The sequence below is a fragment of the Cyprinus carpio genome, chromosome B5 (genome assembly GCF_018340385.1).
Source record: "Cyprinus carpio isolate SPL01 chromosome B5, ASM1834038v1, whole genome shotgun sequence".
Lineage (NCBI taxonomy): Eukaryota > Metazoa > Chordata > Actinopteri > Cypriniformes > Cyprinidae > Cyprinus > Cyprinus carpio.
This window is the reverse complement of record NC_056601.1, coordinates 8,095,704-8,113,102: the sequence shown is the minus strand read 5'-3', so window position 1 is coordinate 8,113,102 and position 17,399 is coordinate 8,095,704. Positions and strand designations below refer to the sequence as shown.

Genomic DNA, 17,399 nt, shown 5'->3' with positions numbered 1-17,399 from the left:
TGTAAACACATTTTTTCTGCTGTAAAGTTGGGCATTTTAACATGGGGAGTGTATGGGAGCATATGGGCCAGCCTCTAGTGGCCAGTCGATGAATTGCAGTTTTCGTCACTTCCGTGTTGGTTTCACGAGAGACCGGAAGGTTGCCGCTCGGCCTCACCCTCAATCCCTGCTGTATGCAGATGATCTGGTTCTGCTGTCTCTCACTCAACATGGTTTACAGCAGAACCTGGACCTGCTAAAGCAATTCAGCCAGACCTGGGCCCTGACAATCAACCTGAATAAAACCAAAATTATGATATTTCAGAAAAGATCAAAATCCCAGGTAACACAAAACACATTTACATTAGGCACTAACCAGATAACACACACATCACACTACAACTACCTGAAAATCACATCCACAGGAAACTTGCTGTGAAAGAACTGAGAAATAAAGCACGCAGGGCTTCTACGCCATAAAACGGCAATGTCCTATAGAAATCCCTATTAGAATTGGGCTGAAAATATTAGAATCAATAATTTAGCCCATTGCCCCCTATGGCAGTGAGGAGTGGGGTCAACTGACAAATCCAAATCAAGATTTTACCAAATAAGAAAAACATCCAATTGAGACCCTGCATGCAGAGCTCTGTAAAAATATATTACACATAACACATGCAGGGCAAATATCCTCTAATCATAAAGATACAAGAGATGAGCAAAGAAAGCAACCCCCTCCCTCAGCTGATCCAGAGCTTCAGTCCTGATGCTTCACTAACATCTACTGATGCTCTGAATCACAACAACACTAATAACATCAGAATCAATCAGATTACTGCACAAATCAAACAGAATTACATCACTTATTGGCAAACCCAAACACAACAACAGTGTAAAATGCAATGCTATTTGGCCCTAAAGAGAGAGTACAGTATGGCAGAGTATCTGTACACAGTGTCAGATAAGAAACTGAGAAGCATGTTGACCAGATACAGACTCAGCAGACACAAGCTGATGATAGAGATGGGCAGACACAGAAAAGCGTGGCTGCCACCGGAGCAGAGATTGTGTTCACACTGTGATCTGAATCAGATGGAAACAGAACTGCACTTATCTGCACAGAATGCTCCAAATACACAGATATACGGACAGTGTTCTATGATAAAATACAGCAGATCCATCAGACATTTAAAACTCTTTCAAACCAGGAGAAACTACCGTATCTGTTAGGAGAACACACAAACTGCTGGTCTGTTTGCTGCTCAATATGTGTCTGCCTGTCATGATAGAAGACAAAACACTCAATCTGCCCTGATCTGATGTTTCCAGTAGATTATATTATGCCATATTACTGTATTATATTATTTAGATGTATATTTTGCTTCTGTAAATCTGTCTAATACCTTATTTTATTTTATTTCTAGTTTACATATCTACTTAGATACATTAGTAATTCATTTTGCACTACATGCTTAATACTTTTTATATATTATTACTATTACGACATGGGGGTAAGTGATTAATTATTGGTACAAAATTTAAATTTTGGGGTGGAGTCTCCCTTTAACTCTGGTGGTTGCCAAGTCTACCCCAGAGCGATAGATGGCGTTAGCGAGTGTGAAACAACAGATTCATGAGAGAATGACCCACTGTTACCGAAACAGCTGCTTTACCATCATAATAATAATCTGATCTGACCTTGTAGTTAAACAGTCATGGCGAGCTTGATTTGTTCAAGCACTTTCTGCCAAAGAGGAATAAGACGTAAGTAATCATTTTAGTGTTTTATCCGGATGACTGAATGAATATAAGAGTTATGATATTACACAATATGGCACAGACAGGCTGTTCATTGGCATGTCAACACAGATTTATTTATAATCATTACATAAATGTTAGCCACTGAACATTTGTATGACGTCTTATGATATTTGTACAATGTATTGATTTGGTTATGCTTTATTTTAAGGTGTCCTTGTTCCAGTGTAATTATACATTTAAATACTGAGAAATATTAACTACATGTACTTACTATATGGTTAGGGTTAGGATTAGGGTTTGGCTTAGGGTTACTTGCATGTAATACAGTATAACAGAATTTATTGTTATTACAATTGTAAATACATGCAATGTGTAAAAAGGACACCTTAAAATAAAGTGTTACCATGTTTTTTTATGAAAAAATTTATACCATGTACAGGTGTGCTTCTCTGCCACACACACCTGTCTCGTGGGTTTGTTGCCTGTCAGAATAATCGAGATGTAGAGCCTTTCCATTTGGCAGCAGGGAGGATCCACACAACTTCAGCACACTCCAGTGAGCGATGACCCTAATTATTGTTAAAAAATATATTTAGACTTTTTCCATGATCATTCTCTTCCCCGTTTATAATGCTGCAAAAGCGGTGCTACAATGAACTGTTGTTGAAACGTTGCCCATTCAGTATAAAAATATTTCACACGTTTTTAATACATTTTAATACATTTACATTGAACCAAAGGATATTTTAATGTTTTATAAAAGTAAGATTTTAGACAATTTAGAACTATTTAAACAATTAAAAATGAAGTGTCTGTTTGCAGGCAACATTAGTAGTCAGTATTAGTACTGTAAAAATAACAAATTAATTTCCTTTTTTGCAAAAACACTGTTTCATAAACTCTCTTACTTTGCGGTCATTAGCAAAATGAAAATTTCTATTTGTTTTTTAGCAGTCTCAAGTTCAAGGGTAGCCTCCAAGCACTGGACTGGTGAACGGGTATTGAGTATAGTTCTGTTAGGTATGGGTCCAGCCGCGTACCTGTGTCCCGGTCCGCTACTGGATTACTCTATTGCTGCGGCTCTCACACTGCATGGACACTGGTAACTGTCACCCGTGTACATCTGCTTAATGCTTGTTGTATAGGTTCTTTTATTGAAAGTGGATCTTAGGTGCCTCAATCATCAGTGAGGATATGCAATATGTAAATTATTTAAATGTCCCACAAGCACTATTTGTATTCTATTTTTAGTTCAATCTTTTATTTCTGTGTTTTTCGACTTCTGCAGGGGGATTGGTCAAGTCCTAACAGACTATGTCCACGGTGATGCTAAGATCAAGCTGGCTAAAGCTGGTGTCTTGTTGCTCTCCACAGCCACATTCTTTGGTCTCTGCATTTTCAGTTATCACGATGTTGGTCTCTGCAAGGAAATAGACATACCACCACAAAAATTACTATACCAACACAATTAAAAAGGCTGGTCTGAAGAATTAATCACCATTTTAGGTACTTGAGGTATTTTTAAAAGGTACCTATCTTCAGCTTAACAGATGACAGCATACCATCTAATAACATTATGTTACATGTTTGAATAATATTTGTCATGGTGATATTTCACACAAACTTTTGAATTGTTGGCTAAATGAAGAGCAATGTGAAATTAAAAGGATATTTCACATTGCTCTGTTGATGACCTGTAGGCTATTTACTGAGCATTCCAGATGACCACCATGGTTGTTAATAATTAGCTTTTTCCTTATTAGTACTGTATATGAGAACAAGGGAGGTCTCTATGTGTAAGACTCTATGTTCAGTAACTATGTTAGTATTTATTATTTCAGCAGTTACTGTCAGTGTCCAGCAGAGGTCAGTGCTTTTCAGTGTTATTGGGAATGCTTGATCATATTCACAGTGTCTGTGCAGGTGCATGTCGCAATATGCTTTAAAACCAACTAATTTACTTGAATACACTTGCATATTTGTTTCGTTTGAAGCACGGTAACGTTATCTTAATAATATTAAGATGCTACAGTGAATAAACAGATTTTTTTTGTTCTCTAATAGCTTTTTATGTTGATTTATAGTTATAGTTTACTAACCACAAATGAAAACAAATCATGTAATTTGTTATGATACTAAACCATTGGACTGTCTTATACTCTATATTAGTAGTTGGAATCAGCAAAGATTTGCCAGTCCAGTCATATGATATAATAAAACTTCAAATAGATATTATGGGGGTTTGATATTTGTTTGATATTTGCAGTTTAACTTGGCACCAGCAGCTGAGGCTTTAATTTGGAACCACTCATAGATTGCATGTTTCACAAGAAGTTTGTTTTGTAAGTTTGATTTGAATGTGTATGGGCACCTCCCTGAAACACCAGTGAGACCTTGATCTAGAATTCAAATAAAGGGTAAATAATGATTCCAGACTGTTTTGGACACATTTACCTATTTATTTTGACTACTGCATTTAGTAGTTAAAGTTCTATAGTTATTTTGAACACATTTAACAAGGAATCACATATAAACCTGTGAAACACATGGTTAATGTGTAATTTTAATTTCAATGGCTTTGATTCTCCGCTACATAGATAAACATATTTTGGTAATGTTGTAATTTATGTAAGTTATGCCATGATCAAAACATAACATGCTGCCTGTAGCAAAAATGAAGCAAAAATGAAGCCAAATTCTGATTATTCATCTGATTTCTGTAAAATAAGAGTGAAGTACAATTCTTCCAGAGGCATGATATTATATGTTACAAAGGAAATGACAGTAACACGGTCAGCCGACAACAGTCACAGACCTACAGAAACCACAAAGAGTAACAAACAAATAACAGATAATAGCACTAAAGCTGTCATGAATCCGGTCTACGAACTTCCGTTTGTTCACCGCCAGAGGTCATTATCCACTACATATACCCTGTCCCAAATGGCACACTCCAGACTTGTGGACTTCCTCTGAGTCCACACTTTGGTGACATCATGTAGTGCAGACCTATAGGGCCCTTGGCGTGAGTCCACGAGGGCACACTGAGAGGTATTTTTGGGACAGACTCGAATGTCACGCAAGAAATAACGGTCTGGTTGTTTTTTGACAGGAGCTGCACGTTCGGGGAATATGCTGCCTATGTTCCATTTGAACTAAGATTACAATTTTAACACAATAAACGTGCGTGAGTTTCAGATAAATTTACAGGTTTAAATAGAAATACTAGGTTTACATATGACTCAGTAAAGCCCTGACATTTGGTTCTGTTTATTTAATGAATCATAATGTGATCGTATTATTCAACGCGCTATTATTATGTTTGAGATATTAACCACTGGTCGATGACCAAAATGTTTGTATAAAATGTAGGTAACGTCTGGTAAAATGTACACCTAGGTCATAAAAACCGTAATGATTCCTACGCTTAAATATTTTCTTCTCAGCCATGTCATCAATTGCTCTTGAGCGAAATCTCCCCCCATCCATTGTCTGATTGGCATTTCGTAAGGATTCCTGGGTAGTTAAAGTGTGCGAAGCCAGCATCTATGCGGGCTTAACGGAAGACCGCTTCAAGGGTACAAAGGCGGCGCTGCTGAGCACACTTCAGAGCGTTAAAATGTTGAATGGCACGGCCTATGGACTCATAGACTCGGCGAGCACGCGCAATTTAAGTCCACGAGACCGAAAGTCCACATGAAGTGTGCCATTTGTCTGTACATAACATAGTTCACTCAGTGTATTAAGAAACTGTACACCTAATTTGTTCTTTTAATGTCACTTTCTTAATACATTAAACTTAATACATTTAACACGTGAAACTTGCGTGCGTTCCATTCATATTTTGGGCTCTTCTGCTTGTCTGTACATGCTTTATTATAAAGGTATATAGATATATTATAGATAGCGACATATATCTTTTCATTATGAACTATGGACTTAAAATGTTGCGCATATAACACTTTAAAGTCACACAAAACAATGATTTGGTTGAGGATATAAGAAGACAGTGGGACAAAGAATGACGTTAGCCTATAACCAGGAAGTTTATTAGTGGTAAAGTCTACGTAACGTGGGTCACAGTAGCCTACTCCGCGCGAGTGTAGAATTTAACCTACTGTATTCTCTTATATATAGCCTAACCTATATATGACCTGTTTTAGTTAATCATGTCGACAAGTGTGCTTAAAAATGCATTTAGGACCAGCAAAGGTAAGCTTTTACTACTGATTATCTCTGCATCTTATAACTTAGTTTTTTCCCCCTCTGATTTAGCCAAGAGCTGTGACATTTACTGTAGCATGTATTGGCAAATAAACTGAAACTGAAATACAGACGAACAACGAGTAGTAGGCTATGTAAAATATACTGTATACAATATACTGTATAATTTAGTACTTAATTAAAATGGTACTTGTCTATATATAGGCTAAATACATATACATACCTCTAAACAAAATTACATATTTACATAATTAATAATAACGACAACAATAGAACAACTGTTGTATGCGTTGCACATCGTTGCATATGCATAATAGCTACATAACATGCATAAAACTTGTAAAGTATCATTGCAGTTGCATACATCTGCTTAATGTGAACAATGCATATTATTATATGCACTTTTGCATGTGATAATGTGAAGCCATTTTCTCCAAATTATATAAAATGTAACTGTTCAAAGTGCATTTTGTTGTGTTTTACAACTCCTTGTTGTCTGTTCAGGTGCTATTTATTTCAGCCTTGCTATTTCACATTATATCCCAGCCCTCCCCTCTGCTGTTTCATGTAATCATGTGTGATGTAACAGGGTTGGCAAGAGATCTGGCTTACATAAAAGGGACTTGTCTCCTCCCATCTGTATGCACATAGCATTTACTGCTCTTTACAGTTTGGCATAAACTCTTCTTCATCCTCTGTTCTGATCAAGGGTGCAGCCTCACATCTCTCTACAGGATGTCCTGCATAAAGCCTCAAACAATTGGTAAGAATTTGGGAGTTCTTCTGCACTGATGCACATCTGCAAGTCATCTGTTGTATGTTACAGATTTCATATGTGTTTGTGTGAAGCAATGCAGTGTATGAAAGCACATGTCTGTGTTTTAAAGCAGTTGCTGTATTCATATGAGAGAGGGTGAAATATACTTTGAGTCCAATGGCTTTTGAATGTTGTCATAGGTTTAAATTTAGCATCTTACTTATAACTGAATTTAACTCCTTTTGAATTATGTCACGAGTTTGACTTTTCTGAAAGATGCCTGTATGTCTATGTAGTTGCTTCATTACTTATGCATAAGTGTGTCGCAGTACACGTGAACGTGTAGAGAGGAGAGGGATTGTTTTTCTAAAGATAGTGCTTCTCTTTGTAATATCGCTGACTCTCTGCCATTTCAGCTCTGCCCTTTGTTAACTCTGATCCTTTATTTTGTTCTTTCAGCTGACATAAATGATGGAGCAGAGTAGTATGTCTGCAAATCTTTGACTTACTACAGCTATATAATTTAATATAACTTGGGGTTAGCTAACCTTGCAGTTTAGGACCTCTATATAAGTGTCAGCAACACTTTAGAATAAGGTCCCATTTGATAACATTAGTAAATGGATTAGCTAACCTGAAATGACAATTAGAAAATATATTTTTAAAGTGTTTATTAATTTTATTTATGTTAGTAAAAAATATTGGTTCAAACCTGATTATGAATTGTCTTGATATATATGTTATATACACATACTTACTATAGTCATAACAGTAAAAATATGCATAATTACATGCAACTAAACCCTAAAACAAACCATAATTCTAACCATAACCCTAGTAAGTAAATTTTGTGCCTAGAACTTGTTCAGTATTCCTTAGTTCACAGTGCATTAACAATGTTAACAATTACTTTTAATTTGAAAATATATTAGTAAATGTTGAAAATGACCTATACATGCTGTAGAAGTCTTGTTCATCTTTAGTTCATGTTAATGAAACCTTATTGTAAAATATTTCCAAAGTGACAATACTCAAAATGACATTTTATTATCACTATCAGAATTTCAGAACATTTGTATTTATAAGTGCAGCTTTATAACATTATTCTGATTATTCACCTCATGAACAGATTTTAATCTGTCAATTTGCCAAGTAATCAGATTTTGTACATCACGCAAAAAAAAAAAAAAAAAAACATCACACTTTTTGGATTTTTACAGCTGCTGCTCAGAAAACATACTTCACAGAAGTACATGGGCTGTCAAACATCTCCCCCTTGGTAAGATCGGTAGAGGAGACACCTGAGCCCATCCCCACCACAGTCAAAGGCACCATCCCAAGCTGGATCCATGGGAGTCTGCTGCGGAATGGTCCAGGAAAGTTCGAGTTTGGGAATCAGCAGTGAGTACAAGCATTCAACTATCAATATAGTGATTTTGTAATCTTAATAGAATCACTAGAATGTAAAGAATAGTAACTAAATACATTTTATAATCTCTGTTTCTTGCTATTATTTATTTGGTGTAAAACTAATGACATATAGATAGGTACAATTAATAATTTGGTATTTACAGTTGTAGAGGTAGAATACAAAGTAGGTACAACCATGACAGCCTTTTACAGAAGACTGTTATTCACAATACTGTATGTAATTAAAACTCTAACATGAATATTCAGGCTGACTCATGCCGATGTAAATGTTTCCTCAGCTATAACCACTGGTTTGATGGCATGGCCTTGATGCATCGCTTTCAGATTGTGGATGGTCATGTGACATACAGAAGCCGTTTTTTGCGCAGCGATTCATATAAGCAGAACAGTGAGAGGAACCGCATCATGGTGTCAGAGTTTGGCACTTTGGCTCTAGCTGATCCCTGCAAGAACTTCTTTCAGCGCTTCCTTTCCAGATTTGAGATGATAAGTATGTCAAAATTGTGAATGTGTGTGTGAATGACAGTAAGGAAGTGGTAAAATGGATCTCAGTAGGTTTAGAAAATTCAAACTTCAGCAACAGCTGATTTAAAAATGTTACAAAAAGCTCTTTCTATTTTCTGAAAGAGTAATGAGGAATGTCTCTGGAGGTCCTTGCTCAAGAGCATAACAGGAGTGGTCAGTGGAATTGTCCAAATGTGTCTAAAGTCATCTTAGACAAACAGCTGTATGTCTGTAATCACGAGAATACATTTAAATCAGACACCACAAGCTCTCAATAAAAAAAGTGACAGTACTACTAAAGTGTTGAGATGGAGTTGGCAGAGAGTTCTGGACACTACAACTGAGACAATTATACTGTAACACATGGGTCTTTTAAAAGGATAAAACAGCACAGCCATCTTTAGGATTAATGCCTTGAGTAAATCCTGTCAGTATGGTGGAAGTGTAACTTCATGCAACAATAAGGTTTGCATTTGGATATGTGGGTTACACAACTAAAATCAATGTGGGGGAAAAAAATTGCCTGGAAAAACAATTTCATTATTTTAAAGTGGTTCTCATCCAGGGAGCCTCAGCAAACTTCCAAAGAGGCTGACTTAAAGTATTTAAATAGTAAATTATTATTTATGATCAAATCTAACGTAAACTCTAATCTAAATTCAACTGGTAAAAACACAGAAAATGAGTTTTAATTTGAAATCATATCACATATTATTTCCCCTCAAAAAATGCTGTTTTTATTCAGGAACATGCAGTTCTTAAAACTTCTAGAATCACTTAATGAATATTGGTCATTTAATATAATGAATAAACCCAGTTTCTGTTAAAGAATTCTGAAAATAAATAATTCTATTCAAATATAAACTTGAATCTAAATTAAAATTCTCCATAACGCATAAAATCAGTCACTTAGTTAATAATTTTTTTATTGAAAAACACAGTTCCTGAAACTGCTGACAAAACAAATTGTGGTTAATGTATAAGAATTAATTTTAAAAAATATGAAAACAAGCAGCTTTGTCAGATTTACAGAATAACTACCTTAGAAATGTGTGTTAAACATCAAAAGAAAGAAAGTTTGTTCTAATCAATGTCTGCCTCAAAGTTTAAAAAATAAATAAAAGATATCTGTGACATTAATTCTCCTCTTTCCAATTCCAGAGCCAACAGATAATGCCAGTGTCAACTTTGTTAAATACAAGGGTGACTATTACGTCAGCACAGAGACAAACTACATACACAGAGTGGATCCAGATACTTTGAAGTCTAAACAGAAGGTATGAATGATTACCGGTCTATAGCCTCCAGCCTAGCCTAACCCATCATGTCTAAGTAGGATTATTATCTGTAGGTGGACTGGAGCAAGTTCATCGCTGTGAATGGAGCTACTGCTCATCCACACTTTGATCCAGATGGCACAGCTTACAACATGGGAAACTCATACAGAAACAAAGGTTAGAATTGTCCTGTCTTTTCCTTGTGTGCTGATCAATCTAAGTGTAATGTCACTATAGGATTAGGAGGCTTGATGTTGTGCTGTGGTGTGTTTTATAGGGGCTTTCTATAACATTATCAGGGTGCCACCAGAAAGAGACGGCCCAGAAGATACACTAGAGGGAGCCAAGATATTATGCTCTATCGCCCCTCATGACAAATCCAAACCCTCCTATTACCACAGCTTTGGTGAGCGAAGACGAGAATCTGTCGTGTTTATTATCATCATATCTCCTTGACAGAAAGATTTTCATTCTGCATTCTCATGAAGAATGACTATCATTTGTGATTTTATTACACAGCTACTGTAACAGAGTCATGTGTGATTTTATTGCAAGGCACTCTGAATGGTGTAATCGTATAGTCTGAATAGAGCGATCATATCACTGTGCGACACTGAAATGCCCTCATTTTATTTTCCTGAACCTTTCAGGCATGTCAGAGAACTATGTAGTGTTCATCGAGCAGCCCATTAAGATGGATCTGTTTAAGATAGTGACTGGTAGACTAAGGGGGAAATCGCTAAATGAGGGTGTTTTCTGGGACCCCAACCAGGAAACCACATTCCACCTTATTGACAAACACACTGGAAAGGTGAGACTCACAGAGGCACTTGAAGCATATGAGTTTATCCGTATATTTGTTTGCTGATTATGCTTCATGTGGTTCAGTGAAAGCTGACTGAGAACATAAAGACAATATCAGATTATTTTTGAGGCTATTTTAGCACCTTTAGCACCTATTCTGCATCTCTCTGCAGGAGATGCCAGTGAAGTACCATGCCAAGGCCTTGTCCACCTTCCATCAGATCAATGCTTTTGAGCAGGATGGATTCCTCATGCTAGACATGTGCTGCTCTGATGACGGCCAGGCCATAAACAACTTCCTCATCCAGAACCTGCGTCAGTCAGGAGAGGCTTTGGATGAGGTAATGTTCTTCCTTAAAGGGACAGTTCACCCAAAAATGAAATTTCTGTCATTAATTACTCACCCTCGTGTCATTCCAAACCCATAAGACCTTCGTTCATCTTCGAAACACAAATTAAGATATTTTTTTGAAATCCAAGAGTTTTCTGACCCTGTATAGACAGCAACGCAACTGACAGGTTCAAGGCCCAGAAAGGTAGTAAGGACATTGTTTAAATAGTCCATGTGACATCAGTGCTTCAACCGTAATGTTATGTGTGTGCATTCTGCTTGTTAACAAGGTGCAGTACATGCAAGTACACACATACATGGTACTTTCATGAATACATGTCGAAGACTGACATGCAAGAGAATAAATTGTTGAATAAAGTCATTATTTTTGTTTTCTTTTGCACACAAAAAGTGTTCTTGTAGCTACATTAAATTCAGGTTGAACCACTGATGCCACATGGACTATTTTAACGATGTCCTTACTACCTTTCTGGGATTAGAACATGTCAGTTGCATTGCTGTCTGTGGAGGGTGAGATCTTGGATTTCATCAAAAATATCTTAATTTGTGTTCTGCAGATCAACAAAGGTCTTATGGGTGAGTAATCAATGACAGAACTAACCATTTAAACTCTATTTGTCTAAATAATGGTATTAATAATGATAACAACAACAACAAATCTGTAAATCACAGATTTACATAATTTTACATACTGTAATTTTCAAAATTTTCTTATGTGTCCTGTCCTTCTCTCTTTCTCTCAGATGTATAATACGATGAGCAGGCCACTGCCCCGTCGTTTTGTGCTACCTCTCAACATCACCAGTGAAACCCCACTGGAACAGAACCTCAACACACGGCCTGACAGCACTGCTACCGCTGTCTGCCGTACCAAAAATCAGGTGCTGTCTTTATTCTGGCTACAACACTATGCATGTATGTGTATCTCTGAAGGTTGCTCATTCTAAAGATTTTTTTTAAAGAAATTAAAACTTTTATTCAGGAAGGGTGCATTAATTTGATTTCTGAAGGATCATGTGAGTAAGGGCTGCTGAAAATCATAGGAATAAACAGAATCTTACCATGTATTAATATGATTGTAATAATATTTCACAATAGTAATGTTTTACTGTATTTTTGATCAAATAAATGCAGCCTTGATGAACATATGAGACCTATTTCGAAAACAAAAAATCTTACCAACCCCAGATTTTATTAACAGTAATGTTACTAAATTAATACACAACACAAAAAGGGCATTTATGTGTTGGAGAGCCTTCATCTCTTTTAGAACATGTCTCTCTCTCTCAGGTATTTTGCACGTTTGAGGATCTCCATGGTGAGGACCTGAAAGACTACGGTGGCTTGGAGTTTCCACATATTAACTATGCCAGATATAACACCAAACCTTATAGATACTACTATGGTTGTGGCTTCCGACACCTAGTGGGTGACTCCCTAATTAAGATGGATCTGGAAAGCAAAAAGTTCAAGGTGAGAACAATTAATGGGATCATGATTGATACCTAGGTATTCACAGTTACTATGATCAAAATGCAGAATGTTTGCTAAATAAATTGATTTACAGGTATGGCAGCAGCCTGATCTCTATCCATCAGAGCCTGTCTTCATTCCTTCACCCAATGCTGAGGAAGAGGATGATGGAGTCATCCTGTCTGTGATTATCACACCAGTTAAGGTATAAAACAGCCCTGAATGAATGTACTGTATGTAAACATAAGCTCTATAATTTACTTGCTTTATAAGAAAATGAAACATGACAAATTATAAAATTGTATAACGTTTATCAATGTGTCTTCAGTCTTAAACCCCTTCTTTCTCTTCTCTCTGTAGGATAAGAGTACATTTCTTTTAGTCCTAGATGCCAAAACATTTGAAGAGCTGGGAAGAGCTGAAGTGCCTGTCAACATTCCTTATGGATTCCATGGAGTCTTCAACTCTAGTGCATGAAGCTCTTTGGATCATTCCAACAAAATAACAAATGACAAGTAGCTCTTCACAATGATTACTACACCAGTTGCCTGCTACTATTAAAAGCAAGAGACTAACAGAACAATACAGCTATAAAATCATCCCAAAGAGATCCTCCACATATCAACCTCATACTTTTTTTAAAAGAACGACATATACTTTATAGTTACAGTTAATTTTCTGCAAGAAATGATACCTTAATTAACATACAACAAATGCTGTAGAGTTAAATTTAGAATTAAAGCTTAACAATTTACATTTTTCAATGATTTTCATAAAGATGTTTGATGTACTGTGGCTTTGTTCTAAAGTTTCTGCTGTAGGGTTCAAGACATTTACACATTACTGATGCCTATTCATTGTTAATCAACTTGGCCCACCCAGTCACAGTGATATAACTGACGAGGAAGTGGAATGGATACTATAATTTCTAAACAGCAGCAGAAAATGCTATTGTTTGTATTTAACAATAAGAATAATAAGATGGGGAGATCTGCAAACATTGTGTTGTTTCTGTAGACCTGTCAGAATGCAATGCAGGCTTTTCAAAGTGGCTTTTATTTATGGGAAGAAAAACAGCTTGTTGAATTCTGTGGGTCCAAAAGAGGATGGAAATCGTAATGTAACACTAAATTATGGGTTTTGGTGCTAAACTTTATGGTGAACCGCAGGGGGGAAAATACTTAAAAAATTATGATATGACCTCTTTTCAACGAGCAGTGTGATACATATGATTTCTCTATACATATTCAGTCTATTATTTTCTTTTCTTCTGTTTTTATCTTTTACATTGTGGCCTGCATGTTTATATCACAACATGAAACATTTGCAATGTTTGCAGTTTATGTTATTTGCTCAGTATAGTATCATTTATACAAGGCTTGTTTCTTTTACTCTAAAAACAAATGTGAACATACCACTAGATGTGAATGTGATCAAGGTTAATATGGTTAATATTTTCCATTAGGATTTTCAGGCCTACTTCCTTAAATGAGAAAACAAGTTCATTACATTTAATGTTTAAAAAAAGAAAGAAAGAAAGAAACGTGCCATAATAAGAATAATTAATGTTGATAGTTAAATAACAAAAAAATAATCACTATACAACATATGTCATATTGTACTAATTTTCTACCTCTTTGTGAAGTAATTTTTTTAAAGAGTTGTTTCTCTTGTGCATTATTCCTTTTTTTATTTATATAACAGTTCTACATATGTTCCATTATACATTTTTCAATCAATTTCTAATTGTAACTTCATAATCACAATGACTGTAATAAACATTTGTAAACACAATACTTGTATGCTATCTGCAACATGGTTCAATTCATACAGTCCACTTTTATAAAAACATTCATAATGTTTAAAAGCAAAAGGTGTCCCCGGGTCCAGTATTTTCCTCATCATTTCACATTCTGATATAAGTTTGATTAGGAAATCTTGACAACATGATCATCCTGCAGAAACGGACAGCAATTCATTTCTTGTCCACTAGGTCGCAGCAGACAATCATAGCAGGTATGCCTGAATTTGGTTATAAACCCAATGTAAAAACAACTAAATGCATTTATTCTATACAACACACTACATGTTTGAAATATATCTAATAACCAATAGTGCATTCAGTCAGTTAATATAAAGACATTAAATGTGTGCGCGATGTGTGAGTGCATATGTGCTCTTGCATATATTGAGTATCTCTGTGGCTCGGCTAAATTGGGAGCTCTCAGATTTCCCCTAATCCCTGCACATCAAACAGCAGGCAGAGCAGAGCAGATGCAGACAGACAGAGGCACTGCTCTCCTGTGGTATCTCGACCTGCCGGATCTTCTTTCCCTGTACACAGTGCTGTTATTGTCCCTGTATCTATATGTGTGTTTGTGTGAGAGACACAGCATAGGTTGTTTGTCCCTGTGTCTCTCCGTTCCTATCTTTTCTTGGGTTTAAATGCTGTTCTGACTGGTAGCAAACAGACAGTGGCCTGTGGACACGGATACTACACATCCACACTTTCTTTGTCAAAAACAGAAATTAAAAAAAAGAGAAGGATTGAATGACTGACTGACCGACTGACCAACTGAATGAATGAATGAATGAATGAATGAATGATGAAAAGCAGCGACGGGATGTAAACCAATACACTAACCAGGTGGTGGCCACAACAAGGACAGCTGTGTGTGTGCGCGTGCCATGTTGCCCTGCAAATCCCACTCAGACACCTGCACTCAAAGCTTCCCACTGCTGAACCTCTACTTCAAACAACTACCGACACATCGAGCGGAAACACATATCTGTGGAGAAGGGAACAAAAGACTGAGAAAGAAAGTATAGAATAGGATTTCTGCGAAACACTAACTCATGCAATGCAGTTATGATTTTCAGAAAAATGTTTCTGCAGGCACATGTACTGAAATGTCTTAATTTATAGCTTTGATGAACAAATGTCAATATGTGTATCATTACAATGCATCTAAAATTATAAAATGACCTCCATCTGACTATATCACAGACCAAAACACCAGATGTGAAGTACTGTATCTGATCACTCTACAGGACAATTTTGTCCTGTGGTCCTGTAGATACCTGGAATGAAGCTGCCGTTTATGAACCGTAAGATAACTGTTTATTAATTGTTTTGAGAATATAATGCTAAAAAGCAAAAGTGCAGAATGTTATACACTGTATTTATTTGATAAAATCATTTTATTCAAAGTTTTTTGTTTTTAAATAAAAAATGGGCTTCGCCTCCTGTTGATGAAACTGTTGTTTCACCTCAGACTTTTGGTGAAAATAAAAATATGCACTAAATACATATTGAAGTTAACTTTAAACTAAAGACAGAGTTAAGAAGCTAAATTTTAGTTAAATGCTTCATTGTCTCACTTTGAGGTCAGGTTTTGTTTTTTTTTCTAAAGAAGTCTTTTACGCTCACAAAGGCTGTATTTATTTTATCAAAAATCAATAAAAAATAATATTAGGAAATATATGATTACATTAAACATTTTGATTAGATTTACTCTATTTTGATCAAATAAATGTAAATTAATTATTATTAAAATTCAAATGTTTTATATATTTTTAACACCATTTATTCTTGTAATGTCAAAGCTGCATTTTCAACAACCATTACTCCAATCTTCAGTGTAACATGATCTTTGAGAAATCATTCTAATATTGGGCTCAGGAAACATTTCTTATTATTATTATTATTATTAAGATTTACAATACATTAATTTAGTATACATGTTTTTATAGGCCAGTTTTATACAATGTGTAACAGGGGGTCTCTGCTTCATCTCTCATATCCACCAAGGGGTCCTTGGCCAGAAAAAGGTTGAAGACCCTGCATGTTGAAGACTGAAGATTAGAGAAAAATGCCTCTGTCCTGTGTCTTGTGTCCTACATTATGTGCCGAAACATGAGGACAGGAAATGAGGGTGTTTGCAGCTTGATATCCTCCAAATATGTGAGTGTATATATGTTCTTTCCATTTTGTTGACAACAGATGTCTTTGATGTCTTCAGTTTCAGGTTCAAACTGGGGAGCGATTACATTGGAAACGTATTTAACAGCAGTTATATGAATTGGTCACTTATCATATTTACACTGATGGCACACATGAACACATTTACTTGTGTACAATAATACTGGATGCAGTTGGATGGATTGGAGTGAGATGACAGTAATACGTAATGCATAAAGCAGAAAGCTTAAAATACAGAAAATGATTACAAATCATTTCAAAATTACATATATCTGTTAATTGTGTATGTACTCATGATACAATATGCCATAAAAAGAAACACAAAGTTCTTAAAAGATGACATTAAAATGATTTTCCCATTAGTAGTTAAGCATTTGCCACTTCAATGTTTATGCAAACATCTTAAAATGCATTTTTACTTATACAATGTAAAGCAATGCATATGCATACACCATTAAGTCCAATCCTGAAGTATCAATCAGCTTATTGAATCTAACAAATACTTTTTCCACCAAAACTTTTAGTACACAACATCAGTCCTGCTGGACATTCTAACAACACGCTGCTGCTTAATCATATGGTTACAGCTATAGAAGACAACAAGACATTCCAGCGCTCTAGACACAACTACACCTAGATTTGTGACCTAATATACAGTGTAGTAAAGAAACATACTTATACGGCACACCAAAGTCAAGCATGTTAAAAAAATATTCTATAACTACAAACTGAATATTGCATGCCCTGTTGCTAACACCTAGTACACACCTTGAAATGACAATGAAATCCAAAGGAAAATACAGTAAGACTTATAATAAGACATAAATAGCAACATGGACTCTATCCTTACCATTG

The 17,399-nt window shown here is 35.8% G+C and overlaps 1 protein-coding gene across 3 annotated transcripts; it reads left to right on the top strand.

Moving 5' to 3' along the window:
* Positions 1–1,588: 1,588 nt before the first annotated feature.
* LOC109104806 (beta,beta-carotene 9',10'-oxygenase-like) lies at positions 1,589–14,356 on the top strand. Of its 3 annotated transcripts, XM_042724057.1 has the most exons (14): positions 1,589–1,743; positions 2,180–2,296; positions 6,674–6,727; positions 7,942–8,122; positions 8,431–8,642; positions 9,818–9,933; positions 10,008–10,110; positions 10,211–10,339; positions 10,584–10,744; positions 10,911–11,078; positions 11,833–11,970; positions 12,380–12,562; positions 12,657–12,767; positions 12,923–14,356. In XM_042724057.1, the coding sequence occupies exons 1-14, from the start codon at positions 1,695–1,697 to the stop codon at positions 13,037–13,039; spliced, it is 1,839 nt and encodes a 612-aa protein (XP_042579991.1). In that variant the 5' UTR covers positions 1,589–1,694; the 3' UTR covers positions 13,040–14,356. The 3 variants fall into 3 exon arrangements, with proteins under 3 accessions (XP_042579991.1, XP_018973635.2, XP_042579992.1); XM_019118090.2 differs by lacking the exon at positions 2,180–2,296 and having other exon boundaries at positions 1,603–1,743; XM_042724058.1 differs by lacking the exons at positions 1,589–1,743; positions 2,180–2,296 and adding an exon at positions 5,625–5,952.
* Positions 14,357–17,399: the final 3,043 nt, after the last annotated feature.